This window comes from Saccopteryx bilineata, chromosome 5, assembly GCF_036850765.1.
Source record: "Saccopteryx bilineata isolate mSacBil1 chromosome 5, mSacBil1_pri_phased_curated, whole genome shotgun sequence".
In the NCBI taxonomy this organism is placed as follows: Eukaryota; Metazoa; Chordata; class Mammalia; order Chiroptera; family Emballonuridae; genus Saccopteryx; species Saccopteryx bilineata.
Genome location: NC_089494.1, coordinates 53,700,771 through 53,725,611, shown reverse-complemented (window position 1 = coordinate 53,725,611; position 24,841 = coordinate 53,700,771). Strand labels below are relative to the sequence as shown.

General features: G+C 34.9%; 1 protein-coding gene and 1 pseudogene across 1 annotated transcript in view; one reads left to right on the top strand and one right to left on the bottom strand.

Moving 5' to 3' along the window:
• PPP1R1C (protein phosphatase 1 regulatory inhibitor subunit 1C) overlaps positions 1-24,841 on the top strand; it is a 148,006-nt gene that overhangs the window by 56,560 nt on the left and 66,605 nt on the right. Inside the window, exons 3-4 of the mRNA XM_066278698.1 lie at positions 12,582-12,619; positions 14,961-15,021. Coding sequence (XP_066134795.1) covers positions 12,582-12,619; positions 14,961-15,021 — 99 coding nt within the window. The remainder of the gene's footprint in view (positions 1-12,581; positions 12,620-14,960; positions 15,022-24,841) is intronic.
• On the bottom strand, positions 836-920 carry LOC136307044 (small nucleolar RNA U3; annotated as a pseudogene).

Here is a 24,841-nt window from a genome sequence, read left to right as displayed (position 1 = left end):
TTTGTATGTATATAAGGTGATTCAGGTTTAGTAAAGATGAATGATTAATATTTTATAAAAATTTTAAAAACCTGATAATGCAATGATTCATACTAAATATTTTCATTATATTTTTTTAAAAACTTGGAAGTACCAAGTTTTTATCTGCCTCTCTATCATTATCAACTTTAGGTTGATAATGATAAATCTTGTAGAAAGGGTATCTGTATAAATGGCACTGTATCTAACAAACATGTTAACAATATAAATGAAAATTTTAGGTTTTTTTCTCCTTTATAGTTCAAGATCATTTGGGAAATTTGTCTACTCTGTCTCAGGATTTGTTTCAATGGATGGTGCTGAATACAGTGTAAGTCTCCGTGAACTGTGCTATTGTGCTCACTGTCTTGAGCAGGACGTGTCTGCCAAAGCACTGTCCTAGATTCTTAACATGGTATGGTAGCCATCAGTATTTCAGTTATTAGTAAAAACATAATAATTATGGAAAATGTTATAAGTGAATGAATTAAATGCTTACTTCCACACACAATAAAAAATTTAACTGGCAGAAAATTAAGAAGCCTGAAGTCAGTTTTCACTCGGGTTTTTGTTACTGTTACATAAACAGTCACAGCTCAGTCCACCATGCCAATCTCTGTCTTTTAATAAAATGCCTTTTTGTTTTATGTGTTTGGTTTTTCTCCTTGCTATTGTTTTGGTTTTTCTTTTCCTCCCTCCTGTAGGTTACTTAAACATTTTTTTATAACTACAGTTTGATTTAACTATAGTTTAAAAAAATTAATTGTATTTATTGGGTGACGTCGGTTATTAAAACTAGAGATTTGAGGTGCACAATTCTATAACATGTCATCTGTACATATACTGTGTGTTCACCACCCCAAGTTACAAACTATAGAAATGATCCCTGAAAGTATAGTCTTATCACCCCAAGTGAAATCCCCTTCCATCACCATCTATCCCCTTTACCTCCTCTACCTTCCCCTACCCCCTCTCCTCCACACTGTGGCCTGTGTCTGTGATTTTTCTTTTCTATGCTTAATCCTTTCACTTTTTTCACCCAGAGTCCTTATGTTTATTAAGTATACTTTTATAATCATGTCTATGATTATAAATATAAATAAACTATTATATAAAAACACATATGTGTTTATACATAATACCCAAGATGTTAAAGCCATACTTACTCCATTCTAGAGATGTTCACCTTTTTTGAATTTCTTATATCTATAATTAAATTTTGTATTTCTAATCATTTCTTTTTATATTCACCTGTTCTGTATTTACTTAGCTTAATTCTGTTTCAATATTTTGTGATTTTTAAAACATGAATATGGCCCTTGCTGGTTGGCTTAGTGGTAGAGCGTCAGTCAGCCTGTTATGTGGATGTCCTCGGTTTGATTCTTGGTCAGGGCACACAGGAGAGGGCACCTATCTGCTTCTCCACCCCTCCCCCTCTTGCTTCTCTCTTTCTGCAGTCATGGCTTGGTTGGAGTGAGTTTGCCTCAGGAGCTGAGGATGTTTCCATAGCCTCTGCCTCAGGCGCTAAGAAGAGCTTTATTGATAAACAATGGAGCAACGCTCCAGATGGGCAGAGCATTGCTCCCTAGTGGGCTTGCCGGGTGGATCTCGGTCAGGGTGCATGTGGGAGTCCCTCTGCCTTCACTTTTCTCACTGAATAAAAAAAGAAAATAAAAAGACTATACTTTCATTTTTTCTTGGGTCCCAAATATACTGATTTTGAAGACATTTTTACATTGCTTTAAAGTTTTCATTTCATCTGGAGGAAATTCATCTTCTAATTGCTTTTATGGAAGTCATTCTTAAATATCCTTTTTCTTCTTATGTTTTGAGGTTTTAATTTTCAGCCTATCATGATTGAGAATCCCATCCCTCACCACCTGTCCTCACTTTTCCTTGGTAATATTCTTGAGTCTTTCTCCATTCAGTATTATAGACTTTTCATCTAGAATCAGATCCATCTAGAATGGATCTCAGTTCTCCTGTTCCATAGTGATTTTAGAAATAGAGCAGATGTAGTCACTGAGCCCATGGTGACTTGTCCCAAGTTGCCTGCTTTCTCCCATTGTCCTAGATACAGAGATCAGTGCCTTTTTTCAGCATAGGTGATAGAACTTGCTTCTGGTTTCAGTCAGCAAGTCTGGCTTTTGTCCACTCCTTCTCATGACGTCAATCCCTTTACTCAGGAAAAGAACCCTCAGCTGTCTCTGCCTGCTTCAAGAGCTAAAGTATTTCAGGCCCATGCCTTTTCACTTGCATATTACATTTTATCTTTTTTATGTTTATGGCCCATAGAGATATTTGACTAAACTTGGACTGTGTTTGTATCACTTTGGTCATCTGTTTTTATATATAATTTGTCATTGTTACTGTATTTGAGCAGAGGAATCTTCAAAGCAGAAACTTACAGCACTCTTTTTATTGGAAGTACTATAATTTCCTCTAAACTGACTTTTTTTTTTGCATTTCCAAAACAATTGCCTAAAATAAAGGTTCAAATGGCTCTCTGTTATCTAAATTCGTCAGAAGTCTGTATCTTTTGGTTTTATGCTAAGAAACTAAACCTCTCCTTACAAAAGCATTCTGTATATGGACCAGTGCTCTTCTGCAGCCAATAGTCTGAATAAATAAATAATGCATTTTCACAGTTCAGTTTTAGTTATTGTCTGAGGTTCATATTAATAAAATAGCATATAAATTTGAATTTATCTACCATTAATTTATTTCTAATTTCTCTTATGATAGATATTGTCCTTGTCCCGGATATCTTCCAATCTCTAAAAATCAACAAAGCAAAATATATATATTCTGTTTTTCCTCCTTGATTTCTTTTTAAGTGACTTGGGCAATAGTTACAAGATAAGAGTGCCTGTGCCATTACCTTGGACCTCGTAAACTGATTTAAAAGAATAGAAGTCATGACCTCTGTTTAACAAGTTTGCAAATCAAATATTTACTTGTTTTTATTTATTTGTGTATTTTTTCAATTACTATTTACATTCAATATTAATTTGCATTAGTTTCTAGTGTAAAACATAGTGGTTAGACTTTAAATATGTATTTGTTAAAACTATTCAGCACTTGTGTATGAGTAACTAATTGCACTATTGTATTTTGTAATATAGAGAAGCAGCAAACATAAGGTTTTGTTTTATGAGACATAGGCTTTAAGACATATTTGGCCTGACCAGGTGGTGGCACAGTGGATAGAGTGTCGGACTGGGATGTGGAGGACCCAGGTTCAAGACCCTGAGGTTGCCAGCTTGAGCGCAGGCTCATCTGGTTTGAGCAAGGCTCACCAGCTTGAGCCCAAGGTTGCTGGCTCGAGCATGGGGTCCAGTCTGCTGTAGCCCCCCGGTCAAGGCACATATGAGAAAACAATGAACAACTAAAGAGCTGCAATGAAGAATTGATGTTTCTCATCTCTCTCCCTTCCCATCTGTGTGTCCCTAACTGTCCCTCTCTCTGACTCTCTCTGTCTCTGCCACACACACACAAAAAAGACATATTTGTTTGACAATCTGCTATTATATGTCAGCTGCGCTACTGTGCTAAGAGCTGTGGAAAAATCAAACACGCAGGATAATAATCCTCATTTATTTAAAGGTTATTTCAGGAGATAAAGCAATAATGAATTTCATTTACTTTAAAATCTGGCTCACAAAAGGGGAAAAATAAAAAAATGAAGGGGAGGAAAAAGGCACTAACCAGTGGTGGGATTCAAATAATTTAAGAAATGGTTCTCTGCCCTAATGACCATCTTAAGTATAAAAATCTGATATACCAAAAGGTACTTTATTATCGCATACATTTAATACTTAAATAACAACAATAAAAGTAGTACACAAAAATAGATTATGTTGTAAGAAAGAGTTTTAAAATATTAATGAAAATATATTAAATAATACCTGACAAAAACTTTTTTAAGCTATTTCCATATTGCTTCTTGATTGGCGTCCTCACTTGCATTTTTTTTTCACTTTTATCCAAGCATCATCAGCTGTGTGATTTATTCTTAACCATCTTTTCACTGTAGTAGTAGGATCCCATTTCTTTAGAGGTAGGCGGATTAGACTAATAGTCATTGTGTTTGATATATTAGAAACAGGTGACTTCTCTTCTCTGAACACATTATGTTCATCTTTGAAAAGGCCCTTTTCACTTTTGCTGAACTTACAGCAATAGTCCTGATAATATTTTTTGCACTTTGAACACTTTCAGGAATTGCAGTGTTCTGGGATTTAAAAAAAAACATTTTCCACAGAATCTCAATAATTATTAATATCAATTTGGTAATTTAAAACATCATTAAATATGAGCCATTGTTCTTCAGCTGCTTTCTGTGGAACTAGTACTTCTTCAACATTTCTGTAATCTGGCTACAAAAAATTGAGAAATTGTAAATTTTTCCTATCTTGAAATCGGCTGTAATGTGCTTTTATTAGTCTTTTTTTCAAATTGGTTATGATGTTTCTAAAAGTCTTTCCCAAGGAAGCTAATCAAATTAATGATTTTCTACAAATTTTATATTTTTGAAGATTTCTGGAGTAATTAATTCATCAATTTTTTTGTATGAATCCTTATTCCTTCCAAGCATTTGAAATACTTTAATAGATCTTATCACATGATTTTCAGCCTTTATTATGTCCCTATTTCTTGCTTGCAGTGCATTTGAAAGAAGAGAAATTATATTTAAAATATCAATTATCAATGCCAAATCAGTCATAAAATATATATTTTCAAGACAAACTGCCATACTTACATACTTTTTATTTGAATAAAAATAGTGACGTAGAGCTGGATAAGCATGCCACACAGCTAGGGTTGACCTTAAACTGTCAGCAGCCCATCTGGGTCCCAAAACTCTACCAGTCTTTATCATTTCAATTCCAAGTTGTTTGTATTTTGGTCAATTCAGTTTGTTTCTTATTGAATTGAAGAAAAATAGTATATATCTTATCAATAAGTATTTTTAAATGATTACTTGCTTTATTTCCTTCATCAAATTATCTAAAACAAGATGGAGGCGATGGTTTAAACAGTGCCATATTATTATGTTTGCAAACTCTTTTGCTATACTAGAGCTCACTACAGATTGTCTCCCAAGGATAACACTGGTACCATCAGAGCAAAATCCTATTAAGTTTTTTTCTAGGTAGTTCTTAGTAAGCCCAACATTATTTCAACTTTCTATAACTGAAGAACGTATTGTCTCTGCATCTTGTTTTTCCACTTCAGCTAGCTCAATGAACAATTTTGGTGATATAACAAGATCCTCAACTTTTAAGAAAAGAATAATAACTGGTTTGCAAGATATCCTTAAAGCATCATCAATAATCAAACATATTTTTGGATTATTTTCAATAATTTTGCTAAATATTTCTTTTTAAATTTCCTTTGCAATGAAATGAACTACTTTCACAGCAGTTTTATGTGAATGCAATCCTATTCTGTTAATTTGCATTTTTATCTCATCTTTTATGTCTAAGAACAGTTTACATCTTTTTTGCCAGGCTGTAAACTGTAATAATTACTCTACAAGTGGTACTTAAATATTTTTCATTTATTGTTATTACTTTTGTTATTGAATCCTGCTCACATTTTTTTTAAGTTCCCTTTACAAATGTTATGAGCTTTTGATGGAAACTGTTCTTTCATTTTTTTCCTTAGAGAAGCTTGTTGTACCTCTTTATTTTCCCCTGATGCCTCAATCTGAAAACATTTCCATTCTTTTGACACATGAACACTTTTCTCTTTCATAAAGTCATATTTTACACAATATTCACAATCTAATATTTTGTTATAAATTACCAGCCCATCATATTTTTCTTTAAAATTGTTATATTGTTACACATATCTAGCATTCCAGAAGACTATATTCAATTTTGGAATTATCATTTTTTATTTCAATAACTGACTGCTGCTTTCTTCAAGTTGGAGTGGTTGTGCTTGTGACTGTTTTGTATCATCCAGGGCCAATTCTAATTTAGTAGATTCCGATTTTGGTTTCTTATTAAAAGAGATTTGCCAAACACTGTTGCCTTTTCATCCTTTTAAGGGCTACTGCAAAAAAATTTTTTTAATGTTTTATTTTAATATATTTTAATAATAACATTTATTTCCAGACATTGATACCCTTTATTGAAGTTACAAGATGTTGTATAAAACCTCATTGAAAAATATATGCGTCAAAAACCAAGTAAGGACATGTAATAAAGAGTACGAAGTTTTATAACATACTACAATTACCAGAGGAAAGTATAGAATAAAGAGTAGGCAATAATTAGTATTAAAAAAAGAAAAAATTATAAAAGATAAACCAATAGATGGTACAAAACAAAAATATCACAAAAATAAGCTGGTATTGCTCAAGTAGAAAAATATCGTGATTCAAGCAATATGTATAAACTATATCAATATCAGTATTTAGAAATAAGGTATGTCAAGAATAAAAGACAAATATATAAGGGAACAAAAGAATATATAATCACAGAGCATGGAAAGAAAAGAAAAAAATAGAAAAAATACAAAGTACCAACAATGGAAGTTGCATGGCAACACATACATAGAATCACAATTGGAATTAAATTTAAATATAGGCAATAAAAGAGTAAAAATTATCAAGGCATTACACAGAAAATAACAAAGTGATAACAAATATTATAAAAGCTGCATAAGTTATTTATCTTGATAAGTAAGAGACAGTTTCTTACATTTCCTCATCATGTTCTTTATAGAACTAATGTAAGCATAATTTCTTCTAGAGGCACTCACATTAAAAATCTTGCTTCCTCTTGTTATGACTTTAGAAACATTGAAACACAGGTTCTCAAGGAGAGCAGGAAACTCAACAAGATGATTACATAGTTTGTACATGAAATTTAACTCAGTGACCTTCCTCCTGTGCAGGAATGTTGTTGGGTTTCATAACATCATCATCAGGTACATCGTAAGTAACATGGCCACGTTTATAGGATATTAATTTTAAGAACTTGTGTTGTACTCTTTCAATGCTATTTTCATATTTTTGTAATCTGGGTTACAATCTGTTGAATTAAATTCCAAGGTAGATCGAAATAGGGGACAGTACTGGATTCTTGGCACATTAATGTTACAAAAATCCTTCATGAAGTGTTAAACAAAAGCAAACACCTTGATGCTTTTGTTAACAATGCCTTGAATGTGCAGTGCATCTGTAGGGCATTTCAGCTCAACCTTTATGAGATATATTTTTTTTGTGGATGGTTTACCCAGTTTATGACCTGTAATTTTGGATACATTGATGGAATCAACCTTAGAGAGCAATGATTTTACTTGTTCAGCACTCTCTGTTTGATGTGGTGATTCCCAAAAATTAAAAAATTATTACATTGTTTGCTCTAAGATGTCTGTCTTCAAACCTGTGAGAAAATATTTTGTCCACCTGTGGTCATATCATAAACTTTTATAAACAAAGCACTGTGCTCATACTATTGATAAACATCAATCAAAACATATGTTTATTTTATCAATACTAAGTGAAAATTTCTAGGCTGATTAATAAATGGCATAGGATATGTAGATTAAAAATGATCAAATAATATGCATGAAAAATCTATTTGTCATGGGACAGTGTGAGTTTTCTTCCACAGCTTCCAAAATGGCCGATAAGATAACCCTTGACATATGTATTTATATTGGTTCATTGTATCCTAGCTTCCTATTGGTTTCTCCGTATAGTGAACACCAGTGCACTCATAATATCTTGGAGGGATTTGGGGCATAACACAAAACTGAAACAAATGACAGCTTGACAGCCCCCTGGTTGTTTGGCACTTTTTCTCTTTCCCTTAGATGTTTGCTTACTGAAGTACCACACGTGAGGGGATTAAAATGTAGTATTTCATCAAAGATATGATGAGTTTCATGAAATAAATAAATAAATATTACAAGTATAATTCTGTGAAATTTTTTTCACCTATGGATGGAATGAACATTACTATGGGTGCTTAGAATATGCTGTTGTATAGATGAACATTAAAAAAAAAGTAATGAATGTAAATTTGTGATTTTCACATTGGGCGGCTGCACAGGCACCCACCTTAAAGAGAACCCTGATTACAAGTGCCATTTTAATAACTGGTTTGCTTGTTAGGTATTGGTTCTGCCAAACCAGTGTGAACAGGCTGAATCCCACCACTGGCACTAACCCTTCAAATCCCCCAGAAGTCATTTCATCCTGAGGTTGAAGAACTTGTAACAATGGGGGGGAGGGAGTGCAACAACAATGGCTGCTCATCCCCTTATCTCCTTTCACCTCTGGTATCAGAAGCAGCAGTTAGTGATCAGAGCACAGATCTCTGATATTTGGAGAACAGGATCCTCTTTATTTACCCTGGCTCCCACAAAGTGTGCAAGCTTCTCTTGTAAGCTGCCTTCCATGGGGTTAGGGAGTGAGGGAAAGGAAAATTGACTAAAAGTAATCAAAATTTACAATCCGAGTCTTCCCTTGGAAGTTGAAATTCTTCAACAATCTCTAGAATACCAAAATAGTTATATCAAATAGATTCTTCCAATTCAATTATTCTTGATGTACCTATTCCTGAGGCTTCCTACTCAACTATCTTTGCAACATCACTTTTCTATTAATATTTTTCTGGCCTGACCAGGCAGTGGTGCAGTGGATAAAGTGTCAGACTGGTACATGGAGGACCCAAGTTCGAAACCTAAAGGTCACTGTCTTGAGCGCAGTCTCATCTGGCTTGAGCATGGGCTCACCAGCTTGAGCATGGGGTCACTGGCTTGAGCGTGGAATCATGGTTACTAGCTTGAGCCCAAAGGTCACTGGCTTGAAGCCTAAGTTCTCTGGCTTAAGCCCAAGGTCACTGGCTTGAGCAAGGGGTCACTCATTCTGCTGTATCCCCCATCCCTATCCAGGCATATATGAGAAAGTAATCAATCAAAAGTAAGGAGCCACAACAAATAATTGTTGTTTCTAATCTCTTTCCCATCCTGTCTGTCTGTCCGTATCTGTCCCTCACTCTGCCCCTCTCTCTCTGTCTCTGTCAAAAACAGATTTGTCTGATTTTTTCTCATGAGTAGACTGAGGTTGTGGGTTTTTAGAAAGCAAATCACTGAGGGGAAAGTGCCATCGTTATCATATTGCATCAAGTTTTCATACTGTTAACATGAATTATGACAATTGTTGTTGACCTTGATAATGACCTTGGCTGAGATAATGCTTATCAGGTTTCTCCACTAAAAAGTATTAGTATTTATGTGCCCCCTTTCATATTCTACTCTTTAAAAGGAATTCACTGTGATGTCTGATGGGTACTAGATTGATTTGCATGATCATTTCATATTCCATCAATGTCTAATTACTATCTTGTACACCTAAAACTAATATAATGTTGTATGTCAACTGTAACTGAAAAATATAAACAAATATAAAAAAATATTCACTATGTGCACTCCATAGTTAAGGAGTGGAGAGTGTTGCTCCCATTTTTTCAATTTCTTCATTCCTAAAAACAAGTTTAGGATAAAATGAGGAAAGTAGAGAATTATTATGCTTTTCTAAACCCATTTTACATATAGGAAAAATGCCAAAGTTCATGAAAATTAAGTGACTTGTCTAGAGTCATGACAGAAAAGTAGAAGAATCATATTAGGAATTATGTGCACTCTCCAGTGCTTTCTTCAAGAAACAAATTTCTCAGACAGTACAGTCAAGACTCTCTAGGCTTTCCTTACTTTTAGAGTTCTCCCAAAATCTGATGAAATTGCATTGATATTTCTAAAGTAATCAGACAACTGGGTTTGTAGTTTATGTGCATATCCACATAACCTTCTCAATTTAATAACAACCTATTGCAGAAAATGGAAATGTACTTATATTAGTAAATCTAAAAAAAAATGAAACCCATGATTTATTCTTGTCTTGCTTTGTACTTTTTGTCTGTATTTCTTTGATTTCGGTTTGTCCTATTCCTTTCATGAGTTTAAACGTCTTAAGAGCATTCTAACTAATCAATGCTCAAACCTTTCTAGACCATTTCTATCCCCATCTTCATCTTCAACAACGACAATATTCTTTGAAACATTATGCATGAAGACTTTTCTTTTGTCTCGCAAAGCAAGGAATTTCTTCTTTCAGACCAAATGACCCTTTAGAAAGAAAAAAATATATATATAAGATAAAGCTAAAATAAATACAACAGCTTATTTCAGAGTTTTTGTCATTTTAGATTATGGATGATCAGCTAACAAACCTCTCACATATTTCCTGATTATGTCCCATCCTAGTAAATATAGTATTTTTTTTATTTGATGAGAAATCTAAACAGTATTTGAAGATAGAAATATATTCTTAACATTTCATTGATAACTTGGGTTTCCTAAATATTTTTGGTATTGGCCAGGGAATCACAGTTGAGGCCCTGAAGAAAACATGAAGATATTATAAACTTCATTTTAATGTTTTTGTATAGAATCAAGAGCTGGAGAAGTATGCATATATATTTTTGGGGGTCTCCTCTTTCAGTTACAACCTCCTTGGTTACAAATTAGAGAGAACGTTGTGTTTGGTCTGTATGTTGTTCCTGTATATTAGTGTTGTATGAGCACATAGAATGTGTGTGTGTATATGTGTTTATATGAGGTGGTTGGAAGGCAGAAAACATGAACCTTCCCAACTAAATAACAATCTATTAAGGAAAATGGAAATGTACTTACATCAGTGCATCACAGAAACATCCATGGTCTATTCTTGACTTGACTTGTATTTTTGTCTGAGTTGCTTTGACTTGAAACCATGTAATTTTCACTTCTCAGTTTCAGGAACACAGGGCTGAATTTCCTTGATCCTTGTCTTTATGGCAAAAATAGTTGCTTTAGGTCAATTAAATTCAGCAAGAATTAAAACCTTTTTTTAATTGAATTATACAATAAGTGAAACCCACAAAATTACCTTAGAAAGACACTTAGTGTGTGTTATGTCTCATAATCAGACTAGAAAATAAGCAAAGCTAAATTATTGGACTTTATTTTGTTGCTAAACAATAATTTATGAATTCTAAGTTCAATATTAAAAACTGCTAAGGCATAACAAAATTTTAAGAAATTCCATTGACATTTAATAATTCAATGGATCATAACATGTGCATTGTTAGGGTGGATCATATTTGATATTAACTTAAAAGATGATAGCAAAAAATTCACATTAGTAGATAGAACTTTAAATTCAGTATATTGATAACTAACTGATACAGAGCCAAGTACTTTTAGTGATTACATTAAACAATTATGAATGCAGTCCTCAACCAATAGTTTCCTTCTTTGTCTGCCTTCTCCTATACAAGAGTTAAAATTATTAGAAGGTTCCATAAATTTTTTATATCTAGTAATCAAGATAATATTCAAATAAACAATATTTATACATATTATTCATTCTATTTGCTTGGCTATTTTAGTTTATTAATACATGAAGATCAACTTTGTATTGTAGACATAAAGAATTTACCATATATATGTATATATATATATATATTGTACATACATATAAATTATTTTTTATTATAAAACTAATGCATGTTTACTGTAAGAAGAAAAGCAAGCAATACAGATAAAGATAAGACAAAATATGTTATCCAATTACCCAGATAACTATATTTAACATATTGGTATATATCCTTTGCATATGGGTGAATTTCTCTATCATCTCTACATCCATATTCTCTCAATGCTTTATAAAATAAAAATGCCATAATATATTTTCCAAATTGTTTTCATCTACATAGCACACATTTTTATGTCAATAAATACAGATCAATAGTTAAGCATATATTCTTTGATGAACTCCTCCTTCAGTTTTTTGGATCAGTCTCTCGGCTTCAGGTCTAACCTAACTGTCAGGAAATAGCAAGTGGCTTTAGAAGCCTAGAAACAGAATCCATGTAAAATAGGTGATGAGGTAGGAAAGAAGCCCAGCCTGGAACATCCTCCCTTTGTGAAAAAGGCACACGTGAGCACCTTCTTCTCCTCTTTCTCTTTCCTCACAACATTTTTACACAGACTATGTAGAAGTTGCCCTAAGACTGTCATAAGAAATATTTCTGATCAAGTAACTGATTCTTTCCAGAGAGTGTTGACTCTCATAGTGTCAGAGGACTTGAACTGAATGAAAAAGGAGGTTTGCTCTGCTTAAAGGAAACTTGACACAAACTACAGTCTATAGACAGTGGTAACAAAATCCATGAGAAGAGGAGGTTGTTTATTCCTTTAAACCCTCAGGTTGATGACATCAGTAGTGGTTCTAAGGGTCATTTCCCTGGTCTTCTTTCTGGACTACTGAAAGGTGGGCAATTTGGGATTTCAGGAGGGATTTTTTTTATTGCCTTTTTAAAAACTTTGGGAGAAAGAAACCACCCCTTTCTACTCACCTTTCTTTCTCAGTCTTTAGACTAAGCCACAAATGTTATAAAGCATAGGCAATTATTAAATCATTTGACCATTATTGAAAATATTAATATTATAAGAAAGAATATCACCTTTCTAATAAATTACATCTACTTCTCTTGCAGAAATAGATGACAAGAGGGTGACCAACACACAAGCAGAGGTAAGTTTTCTTATAATTTCTTATAAATAGATATTCAACTGTGATGTAAAACTATTTAGTTCACTTTTTCTAACTGAACATACAAAAAATGTGCCATTCAGTCTCTGCCTGTAGGTTACCTATGAAATGCAAATCCTTTAAAAAAGTTCTAAAGTAAACCATGTTTAAGTGGCAAGAAGTGGTATTATAATTTCAATTTGGTGACTGCTGGCCTATGACTATCACAGGCTGCGGATAACCAATGATGGAATTCTGGAGCTAATGGATGGGGGACAGACACCTCTTAAAGGGTTCTGTTGTGTGGAGGCAAGAGTAGATCATAAGGCCAGAGTCTCCAAATACACATGTAGGAGTTTAGATAGAGAACAGGAACTGGAGGAGGCTAGCGGAACTGGTAATAGAGAACACATAAAATACAAGGAAGTGAGTAAACTTGCACCCAAAATTAAAACAAGTATGTAATAAGTTGCAATGCAGACTTAGTAATCAGTTTCAATGGCTGTATAAGTACACATATATCAAATTTAATGAGACTGTTATGTATGGAAATATTTTGGAAACAAACTCTCACATAAGTATAGTTTTTATTACTTAAGTTTTACTACTGTTACAAAAAAACACCCAAACTTTTCTGAAGAGTTAATTTTCTACTTGACTTTTAAATACGTGTGTAAAATTATATGTATAAAAAAATCCTGGAAGAGATTGCTTTTAAAATCAACTAGGTATGACCAAATATAGTAGAAGTACACCAGAAATATCAGTCATTCACATGTTTACACTAATGTAGAGTCACCCTGCCTGCACTTGTGCATAATGGACTGGTACCAAAACATTCTATTCTGGAGAAGTTTGCTTGTACCATTTACTTGGTTGATATGAATGTAGCAATTACTTGTTTGAATCTTTTTACTTTTTATAAATATTACTAGTATTTACTTAAGATTTATTTAAATTGCTAAATAAATTTTTATGTTAAAACATTATTTTTTAATATTTTTCCTTTATTTTTAATAGATTTTAGTTTCAATAAATTTTTATTTTCAATATTTCAATTCAAATATATCTTGCAGTGACAAAATATTTTAAAATATTTTATTAAGTTTATTAATTTATTGAATTTTAATAAGTAAAATTTACTGATACCTTACACTTTGATTAACCAATAAAATTTTTTACTTTTTAATAGAATGTTTTGCATCAGGTAAACACCAACATCTGGATGATACTATGAGGACAATTAAGCTTTAGTATGTACCAGAAAAGTGCCTTAATTTTCATTTACAATTTTGTGAAACAGTTTTTAGAGTTTTTTTAGACTATACATTATGTTCTTCCTAATATACATGAGAAACCTAGAATAAATTTTCCAAAGTATATTGTAACTACTTATCCTTGAGCAAAGCAAAAGTGATTGCTCCAGATGCTAAAACCTTTACCTTTGGCATATCAAAATACAAATTGACACACTATTATAAAGGAGTCTTTGACATAATCTGCTTTGAGAATAGACCATATATATATATGGTCCACTGGCCCACTTATATGTGGTTTTTCTTCAATAAATACAGTTGGCCCTTTCAGTCCATGGATTTTGCGTACACAGATTCAACCAACTGTGAATTGAAAGTAGTATTTTCTCATTCCCAATCTCAGTTTCCAAACTCCAGATTCCCCACTGTGGATTGAAATACTTCTTTCCTTAAGTAGTTGGCTGAATCTGCTTATATGAAGGGCTGACTGTAGGTAAATTTTGCGGGACTCAAGTCAACTGGGTGGGACTTCGGGGTCCATAACCCCTGCTTTGTTAAAGGGTCATCTGAGAAAAAGAACTCCTGATCGGTGTGCATAGGGAGGAGTGTTAAATAGCAGTTTTGTTAGAAAAGGATTTATCTTTTCAACATAAAATAAGTATTTTTTTTTACATTGTAATTCCAAGTAGAACCATTTGACAATCCTATGAACAGGAAAATTATCCCATGGACGTAGCTTTTGGAGTATATTTTCCCCGACCCCTTTGCTCTTCTTTCAAGTGGAAAGGATTCGTGTTTGTTTCTCTCTCTCTCTCTCTCTCTCTCTCTCTCTCTCTCTGAAAAAATTAAAAGCAATTTTAAGACTGCAATGGATGAGGAGTTATATGATAAAATATACCCCATAGCTTCATATATCTTTTAAGATTGCATATTAGTGAACATGTATATAATTTCTTATTGATTAGAGTTGTATTTCATGCTGGGGAAATCACCAACTCTTTGAAATACAGCACAGTGTTTATTTCCCTCACAGGGCTGATGGCATTGTCTTTTGATCTAAATATAAGACTTTTCCTTTTTATCCACAGTCACAGAACGCATCCCCTAAACAAAGGAAGCAGAGTGTGTACACACCACCCACCATGAAAGGTACTGTTCAGGTGCCGCTTCGGGTTGTTGAGTGTTGAGGCCACTGGCAGGCTGTCTGTTCTCAAGGACCATATGCTTGGTACTAAGCTAGATCTAGTCTCAGCTCTACAATTTAGTAATGTAAATTTTAGTAAGATTATCAATTTAAAACTTGGTTTCATCAACAGTAAAATAGATGGTTGAAGAAGGGGTAACTATAGAAGTCTCAGAATCTGTCTGAAAATTCATATTTTTAAAAAACAATGAGAAAGGTTTCTCTTTAACACTTCTTCACATATTTTCCTTGAAGATATTTTTCTAGAATCCTTAATGACTAATGCTAATATTGACAGATGATTATTTTTTTCTTGGCTTAAACCAAGAATTTTGGGAATATTTAATGTAAGGTGTTGTCTCATGGCCGGGTGTCAGGAGCAGCTCTAAGAACCCAATCAAACAACTCTTAGCTCTACATATAACAGCTGTTGGAATAACAACTAAGAACGCTAACTCGGATTCTGACTTTTTCCCAGAGTTTCTCCCAAAATTGGAACTGCTAAAAGAACATCTAAGTGTATCAAAATTTTGACTAGCATCTGTTCCAGGAAAGGCTTCTTTTATTTCTCTCACCAAAATGTTCCTGACATAAGGCAGAGTGTGTCCAATCCAGTAGTAGCTCATGTTCCTGCCTGGCGCTTGGGCCACTGGCCCAGAGGTTTATCCAGCTTGGTTTCAACTACAGGAGAGGCCAGCTGAGCATCTTCCTCTGGAGTCTGGAGAGATGTCTAAATTGAGAGTGAAATTTTCCACTAAAAATCTGTATCCTCTCTAGATTTGGGGCCTTTTCAGGGAGGTGGGCTATAAATGAAGACATTAAGAGCTACTTTCAATAAACTTTCTTCCTGTGTAGTTATAAAACACCATTTTTGCTTGTTCATGAGACGGTAGTAAATAATCCAGCATTGTAGTTTATGCCAGGGTAATTATTGAGACTATCAGGCATTTTCCTCTGAAGATAATATGTATCATTTTGGAGATAGTTTCCTTATTGTAAGTCATCATGTACTTTCAAGATATATTAATTTTGGCATGAATGGGCAACAATGAGATATATGTTCACTCATTTAATGATTTCCTCTGTTCTATTTTTGGTTAGCTTGACTAAATAAAGTAATACTGTTCTCATGTCCTCAGAAAATAATAGTACTATTTTTAAAGGGATTTTTTAAAACCAAGGCCCCAAGGGCTTATGGTTTTCATTATATCTAGCTCTCATAAGGGTTCTAACATTTAGAAAATTTAATTCATATAGCATATTTTCATGTAAAATCTTACTCCTGTTAAGCCCTCCAAGATGGTCATCCAGTGATATTTATTTTTGGTAGTGAGTTAAAGGCTTGAGAAAGCAAAGTAATTCTTTCAGGAGACTATCAGGGTGTTATTAGAAGCCACTTAGAAAGACCCTCATTTATGACTAGTAAATACTTAGGTAAGTGCCTTGTTTCTGATGGAAGAGAAGAGAAAGCTAAATCCACGTGTTTTATTTAGTCCACCTGTCTGAAGAACAAGAAATAAATATTTCAAGACAAAATTAAGCAATGGTAACATAGGGTGCACACTGCAAAATTTCAACCATAAGAAAGGTGAATAAGCAAAGGAAATGTTATTGAGATGCTAAATGCAATAATACAATTGCTCTGAAATGTATACTTCTTCAAATTGCATTGGAACATGCAATTATTGAGTGTAAAAAAAAACATTTGCTGAGACGGCAAAGCAGCAACAGAGATGATTAAGTGTTCTGAAAAAAAATATCACTTGGACCAAACGGCCAACTAAGTATTTATGGAGGACCCAGTGAGTAATTACTTAGTAAAACAAAACAAAAATAAATTAGCAAGACTCCTTTATTCTCCTCTCTTATTAAGTTATGAAAAGTTATAGGCTACAGATGCCAAAATAGCAGGAAAAGATACTACATCCCACCTATTGCCATTTCAAGTAATGAAAATAAAATTTCCCACTCTGTATTCTGCCTGGATATGAGACCTTTTCAGAGTAAATTGCTCTAACTCACAAATGTGATCATGCCATCCCCTTAATCAAAATCTTCAGTGACTTCCTGTTATATTCAGAATCAAATGAGAACTTGACAGGTAGTTCTCCTATCACTTATATTTATTTATTTTTCCCTCTTTAAATTGTTATGGTCCTGACGGATCCGCCAGGTTTCAGGTCAGAGATATGTCCAGCCTCTCATAACGAGAATTTTATATGAAGGTGCAGGGGAGCAGTAGCGAAGAGGAAGAACTTTTAATAGGCACACTATCAGGATGGATATGCTGATGACTCTCAAATTTATTTATTTATTTATTTATTTATTTATTTATTTACAGAGAGAGAGATTGTCAGAGAGAGGGACAGATAGGAACAGACAGGCAGGAAGTGAGAGAGATGAGAAGCATCAATTCTTCACTGTAGCTCCTTAGTTGTTCATTGATTGCTTTCTCATATGTGCCTTGACGGGGGGTGGGGGGGCGGGGGGGGCTACAGCAGAGCAAGTGGCCCCTTGCTCAAGCCAGCTACTTTTGGACTAAAGCCAGCAACCATGGGGTCATGTCTATAATCCCATGCTCAAGCCAGTGACCCCTTGCTCAAGCTGGTGAGCCCGAGTTCAAGCCAGTGACCTCGGGTTTTGAACCCAGGTCCTCTGCATCCCAGTTAGACTCTCTATCCACTGCGCCACCGCCTGGTCAGGCGATGATGCTTTAATTTATATTTGCGGTTCTAACATATCTTTTGAAATTCAGACTCCCATTTCCAATTAGGTACCAAATTTCTGCCCTTGAATGTTATTAGGTTTCTCAAATTTTTTTTTATTTTATTTTATTTTATTTATTTATTTTTTTAAATTCATTTTAGAGAGGAGAGAGAAAGGGAGAGAGAGAAGAGAGAGAGAGACAGAGATAGAAGGTGGGGAGGAGCTGGAAGCATCAACTCCCATATGTGCCTTGACCAGGCAAGCCCAGGGTTTTGAACCAGCGACCTCAGCATTTCCAGGTCGACGCTTTATCCACTGCGCCACCACAGGTCAGGCAGGTTTCTCAAATTTAATATGTCCAAAACCAAACTTCTTGTCACTTTTATTTTTTTCCTTCTAGTAAATTGTATTGAAATTGTATTTTGTTGAAAACAAAAACCTTTGTGTAACCTTAGGTACTTCTCCTTTCCCCAACCCATGGTCTACACTTATTAGCTCTAATTCAAAATGCATTCCTTACCTAACTAGTTGCTGTATTTCTCACTGTCACTACTCTGTGCAAGCCACCATTCTTTTTTGTGTGGGCTTCTGGAATAGCTTTCTTACTGGTCTGCCCGATTTCACTTCTGCACCTCTACAATCTCGGTATAAAAGCCAGAGTAAATTACTCTAACTCACAAATGTGATCATGCCATCCTCTTGATCAAAATCCTCAGTGACTTTCTGTTACATTCAGCACAAAAGGAAGACTTCAACCATGGTTTACAGGTTCCTGAATGAGTTGCATTGGCCTCCCTCTCTCACCTCATTTCCTTTCCTGCTGCCCTTATTCATTGACATTCATCATTATGGACTTCTTTGCTGTTTTTAAACATGCCAAACAGACTTGCATTTTAAAGCACTTGTACTTTCAATTTTTTTCTTCATGGAATGCTTTTTACCCTGTGGCCTGAGAGATGGTGCAGCTAATGTTACCTCCTCAGAGAGGTCTCCTGCCATGATGAACTATTGAGTTGTTTATAATTAAGTTATAGCTGGGTTCATTAGGTAATTCATGACATAAAATGAAAGTAATTAGGAGTCACTTGAATAGGCAAAGACACTCATAACAAGCTAAATAACATAGACTTTAATTCACTCACAGTTAAGACAAGTGGCCAGCTAAGCCTACGTCCTTGCTTTGGTGGGGACCCAAACGAACTTGCTTGGAGAGGCAGAGTGCTTCGCGGCAGTTGCCAAGGGGTCTCGGCAGGTGATGTGGAGTCTGCACTGGAGTCTCAGGAGACTGCCTTGATCTTCACTACAGCTACTTTTATCTGATTTGGCCACTTGTCACGATAAGGTTGAAAGATGGAGTTATCAGAAAAGGGAGTAAACCTGTTACACCTTGGCAATTGGTTCTTACTTAGTGGGCTTTTCCATAAAATATAGTCAATCACATTAATTCTCACATGCAGTTGGAATGTATGGAGTTATCTCAAAAGGGTGTGGCTGGTTACACCTAACTCACTCTTAGTTTCCTTTTTACATTTTATGTTAATTTGATTTTATGTTTATTATAACACCTCCTTTTCCTGGTAATTGCCCCTCCATCTACACTGTCTATGTTCTTACACACGGCTTTATTTTTTTCCATGGCACTCAATATGATGTACCTAGATGAGGTGTCTGTGACAACAGTTTTGTTCATTTGCGTATGCCTAGCACCTAAAACCATGCCAGGCACTTAGTAGGTACTTAATACTATTTGTATTCAACTGTAATGAACTGGGGAATCCAGCCACATTGTCATTTGATCAGAAGCCATTATCTCTTGAGCTTTGTTCTACTAACTGTCATACTGGTGACTGCTTCTGTTTCTCTTTGCTTCTTGCTCTGCCAGGTTTTCCCTTAGCTTTTGTGTTCCTACTATTTAATGCTTTTGTTCTTCTGGCATACTTTTTCCCTCACCCCTCTCCTCTGTTCAAAGATAAAATCTGATTTGGTAAATTAGTTACCATCCAAAATGATGCAAGATTGGACTGTATTCTTAAGAAGGGTTATCTCACAGACCACTGGAACATTTAGGTGGTTGCCTTTGGCTAGAGCCTGGTTCCTGGATCAATTAGTTTACAGCCAAGATGACAATGCCGTTGGACACAAACATAGAAAAGTAAATAGAAGGATCTAGAGATGGCTTTCCTTCTTCAGGGTGTTTCATGGCTTGTCCAGCACATTTATGCCTAAAAAGTAACAATAGATTTAATACTCATTCAGGCCATCTTTCTGTTCATAAATTTGTGGGATTTCAACAATGTCAGGGAGCTTAAAATTTAACTGGTCCAACTTTCTAGTGATGACTAAATATTTTCACAGTATTTAACCTCAAGGTATTATATTAGTTATGTTCTCTTGAAGATTCTAATATATTAGGCCTGGGTAGAGTCAGATAATGAAAGATTTAAAGTGATTCTACAGTAACAAAGCTAAAGATTTACCAGACTCAACTATCTAATCGCCTACCTAACATGTCTTTCTTGTGTCATAGGTAGATATCTCATGGAGATCAAAGAGATCATAAGATCAAAATTAACATGTTCAAAACTGACCTTTTGATCTTTTCCACAACAGATTGATTTGTCCTCCACTCTTTCCCTTCTCAGGAAATGGAATTTTCATCTTGCTAAGTGTTTTCCTGAGTTCTGGGAGTCTCCAGGAACTCTCTTCCAGGTCTTGTGGATTCAACTCCATTAGTATCTCTCCACTGTCCCTCTTCTTCTATCTCCAGGGCCACCACTGTATTTTGAGTCACAATCATCCCTTTGCCCAAATATAATTGGTTACTCTCTCCTAGTTTTTCTCTTTTTACCTCCTATTAATTTTCTACACTGTAGCCAAAGTAGACTTTTTTTTAAAGTATCTAATATTTTTTAATTAATTTTAATGGGGTGACATTGATAAATCAGGGTACATATGTTCAGAGAAAACATCTTCAGATTATTTTGACATTTGATTATGTTGCATACCCCTCTCCCAAAGTCAAATTGTCTTCTGTCACCTTCTATCTGGTTTTCTTTGTGCTCTTCCCCTCATTCCCACCCCCTCTCTTCCTCCCCCGCCCCAGTTACCATCACATTCTTGTCCATGTCTCTGAGTCTCAATTTTATGTCCCATCTATGTATGGAATCATACAGTTCTTAGTTTTTTCTGATTTACTTATTTCACTCAGTATAATGTTATCAAGGTCCATCCATGTTATTGTAAATGATCCAATGTCATCATTTGGTACAAGCTTTGGTACATATATACTATGGAATACTACTCAGCCATAAGAAATGATGACATCAGATTATTTACAAAGTGGACTTTTAACACACAAAAATGCTTATACTACCTTCCAGTTCAAACTCTTTAATAACTCCTCATTACTATTAGATAAAATCTCTGTTCCAGAGCAAAATTTTGAAAGCTTACTAAGTCCCCACACCCACTAGGTCACAGCCATGTTAGTGTTTTGCCAGCTGCAGGATGCACCAATCTCTTTGTCTATCTGGGGAGAACTTGCACATTTCTCCCTACCCCTAGGATGTTTTTCCTGGCCTACTACTTCTTGTCATCATGCCTTTATTTGGCTAATTCCTACTCATTATACAGGACCTTCCCTTAAAGGTCAATTTCTGAAAGGAGCCTTTCCTAACTTTCCATTCTAAATTCTCTATAGCTATGCTCCTAGTGATAGCTATAAATTCCCTATAGTTCTTTCACTGCAAATAATCACAACGTCTAAATTTTTTTAAGTGAGAGGAGGGATATAGAGAGACAGACACCCACATGCACCCCAACTGAGATTCATCCAGCAACCCCTGTCTGGAGCTGATGCTCAGGCCAACCGAGCTATCCTCAGTGTCTGGGGCCAACTCTTGAACCACCTGAATCACTGGCTGCACGAGGGGAAGAGAAAGATAAAGGGGAGAAAGAGGGGAAGAGAAGCAGATGGTCACTTCTCATGTCTTCTCTGACCGGGAATTGAACTGGGGATATCCACATGCCCACCAATGCTCTATCCACATAGCCCACAATGTCTAATTTTTTAGTGTCTGTCTCTCTGGCTAGACCAGAAATTATCTATGTGAGTGATCATTTTGGCAGCAATGACTGTCTATTTTGCCCTCTACCATATCTTCAGGGTTTAACATATGCTTGAGACATAAACCATGCTTACACATATATTTTCAATAAGTTTTAAAAATATACTCAACACTGGTGTTGGTGAATGAATTATTTTTGTAGGAAAGCCACCTTCTCTCTAATCTATTAGAAAGAGCTCCTCTCAAATACGGTCCCTATAAACTGTAATCTTGGATTCTTGTTCTATATCATGTTGCTATTTGTGGCAAATTTTAAAATGACAACCATTTACGCATTTCAAGACATCTATCAAGTTCTTGCCTCATTCTTAAATTTCTTCTCTCCAGGTTGAATATCTAAAAGTTGATTATGCTTTCTAGTTAGTCCTTTCATACTCATTCTTTTTAAAAAAATTAAATTTATTGGGATTACATTGGCTTCCAAAACCATATAAGTTTCAAGTGTACAACTCACTAAAACCTCATCGGCATATTGCATCCTGTGTCCTTTGTTCTAAGCAAAGTCTCTTTCTATCCCTATTTCCCCTCATTTTTCCCACTTCCACCTATTCCTCAACCCGCTTCCTCTCCAGCTATCACCTCACTATTGTCTGTAGCTATGTGTTATGTATATGTTTTTGGTTAATCCCTTCACCTTCTTTTATCTAGTTTTCTACCCCTCTGACAACTGTCAGTCTGTTCCATATGTCCATGCCTCTTTTTCTATTTTGTTCATAGATTTATCTTGTTCATTAGATTCCACATATAAGTGAGATCATATGGTAGTTGTCTTTCTCTGACTTGCTTATTTCACTCAGTATGAAACTCTCCAAGTCCATCTGTGCTGTCACAAAAGGTAAGGTTTCCTTTTTTACAGCCAAGTAGTATTCTATTGTGTCAGACTTGATCTCCTAATAAGCTCATCTTTGCCTATGTTATTCTAGAAGTACATCATTCAAAACTAACCTAATATTTAAGGTGTGGTCTGACCAGACCAGAGTGTTGACTTCAATTAAGCCTGTCACCTCCTTCATCCCAGATCATTTAATTCTATTAATGCAACCCAAAATCATATTAACTTTTTCTGGCAGCCATATACATTGGTGACAAATAATGAGCTTACTATAAATTCAAAACTTTTAAGTCTTTTTAATGTATTGTTTTTAAGACACATTGCTTACCTTGCATTCCCCCTTTACAAATTGTTTTTTTAACCAAAAAACAATTTTTTCCCTCTTGTTAAAATGCAGTTTTCATGTGAACATGTCATATTTTTATCATGATTCTATTATCCATTCTGTTCTCTATTATCTCAGTTGTGTGTTACCTATTCATGGATAAGATACCTTGTCTTTGGTATTTTGATCCACATGTGTAATAAACATAACAAATAGAAAAGGGCAGAGAAGGACCTGCAACACACATCTCCCTCTAGTTGACATTGATCTCCACAAATGCCACCATTTAACCAGTTATCAATTAAACATATTATATGGGATCTTATCCCTTAAATCCAGAGGATATTATGAATGCTCTTGTTAGATACATTGTTGTCCTTCAGATATCTTGTGCTGAGCATATTTTTCATCTAAACAAATGAGTCATAAATTTATGATGTATATTAGTATAAAATGACAGAAGTTGCTTTGCATAGAAAACAGAATGAAAAAAAGTACTTGACCCGTGGTGGCATAGAGAGAGTGTTGACCTGGAACATTGAGGTTGCTGGCTTGAGCTGAAGTCTCCAGCTAGACCATGAGGTCACCAATTTGATACCTCTGTTAAGGCACGTGCGAGAAGCAATCAATGCACAACTAAATGGAACAATGAGTTGATGCTTATCTCTTACTCTCTCTCTCTTCCTCTCTCTTAAAAAAAGAAAAAGAAAACAGACTCACTTCCCCACTACTCATTTCTCCAGCATAGTGCTTTATAATTATATAAGTAGAAAGTTCTGAAGGTTATCAAAAAAATGATAGTTGACTTCTGAATACCCATGTGCACTTCCCTGGTGTTTATGTGGTGGTCAACCCTGTAATTTACAGAACAGCCAATTAAATTATTGTTGGATAGCTTGTAGCATGTTTTCAGAAAAGTAAAGTAGGTTTTAATCTTGGAACAGGAAATGACTGACTCATTTCCACCCCCATTTTGTGTTTATGTTGTTTTACTGGAATGCATTTGCCTTCAAGTTGAGGGAAGCAGAGCAAGTGCTATTGATTTGAAAGAAAATCTGAACATGAAACAAAGCTGCTGATTGGAAAATGGCTTTGTATAGCATAACCTCTTCATATTATGTTACCATTCTTAAATGCATAGCAAGTCATATTTTTTTCTTGTACTTCTGGAAAGCACTTTCTTCGTCTCATTCTTCATTATTTCTTTAACAGGACAGTTTAGCTACTTCCGTGTTCAGAGGTTGTTCTTTGAATGCTTGTAGTGTTGCAACTTCTACATTTTTTTCTTCAAGGATAGTTATGATCTATATATTTTATCTCCATTTAGCTTTTTTTCATAATAAAGCAATAAATTCAAAGAAGAAACAACCCAAGGAGGTTGTTTAAATTGGAAAAATTTAAACTGGTCCAGTAAGAAGTGGACAGTGGCAAGGATGTGACTTGTAATATTAAATAAAGGATAATTTTCAAATCAGGGAAGGCTATGAACATGATTTTATGAGAATTGACATAAAACAACTATAGACTATGAGGGGCAAATGATCAGGGTTCAAACCTCAGCATCACCACTTATTAGCTTTTCTACCTCAGTAAGTCAGCAAGTTTAACTTGCTCTCTTCTCTCATCCGTAAAAAAGAAGATAATACCTACCACCCAGGATTGCTGTCAGGAAAAAATGTGTATGTGGAGAGAATGGTTAGACAGGCAGGCAATATGTAGGAAATAATTTAAATATTATTTAAACCCTGGCAATCCACTCCTCCATTTCCACTGAACCTGGCAGAATGGGGGCAGAA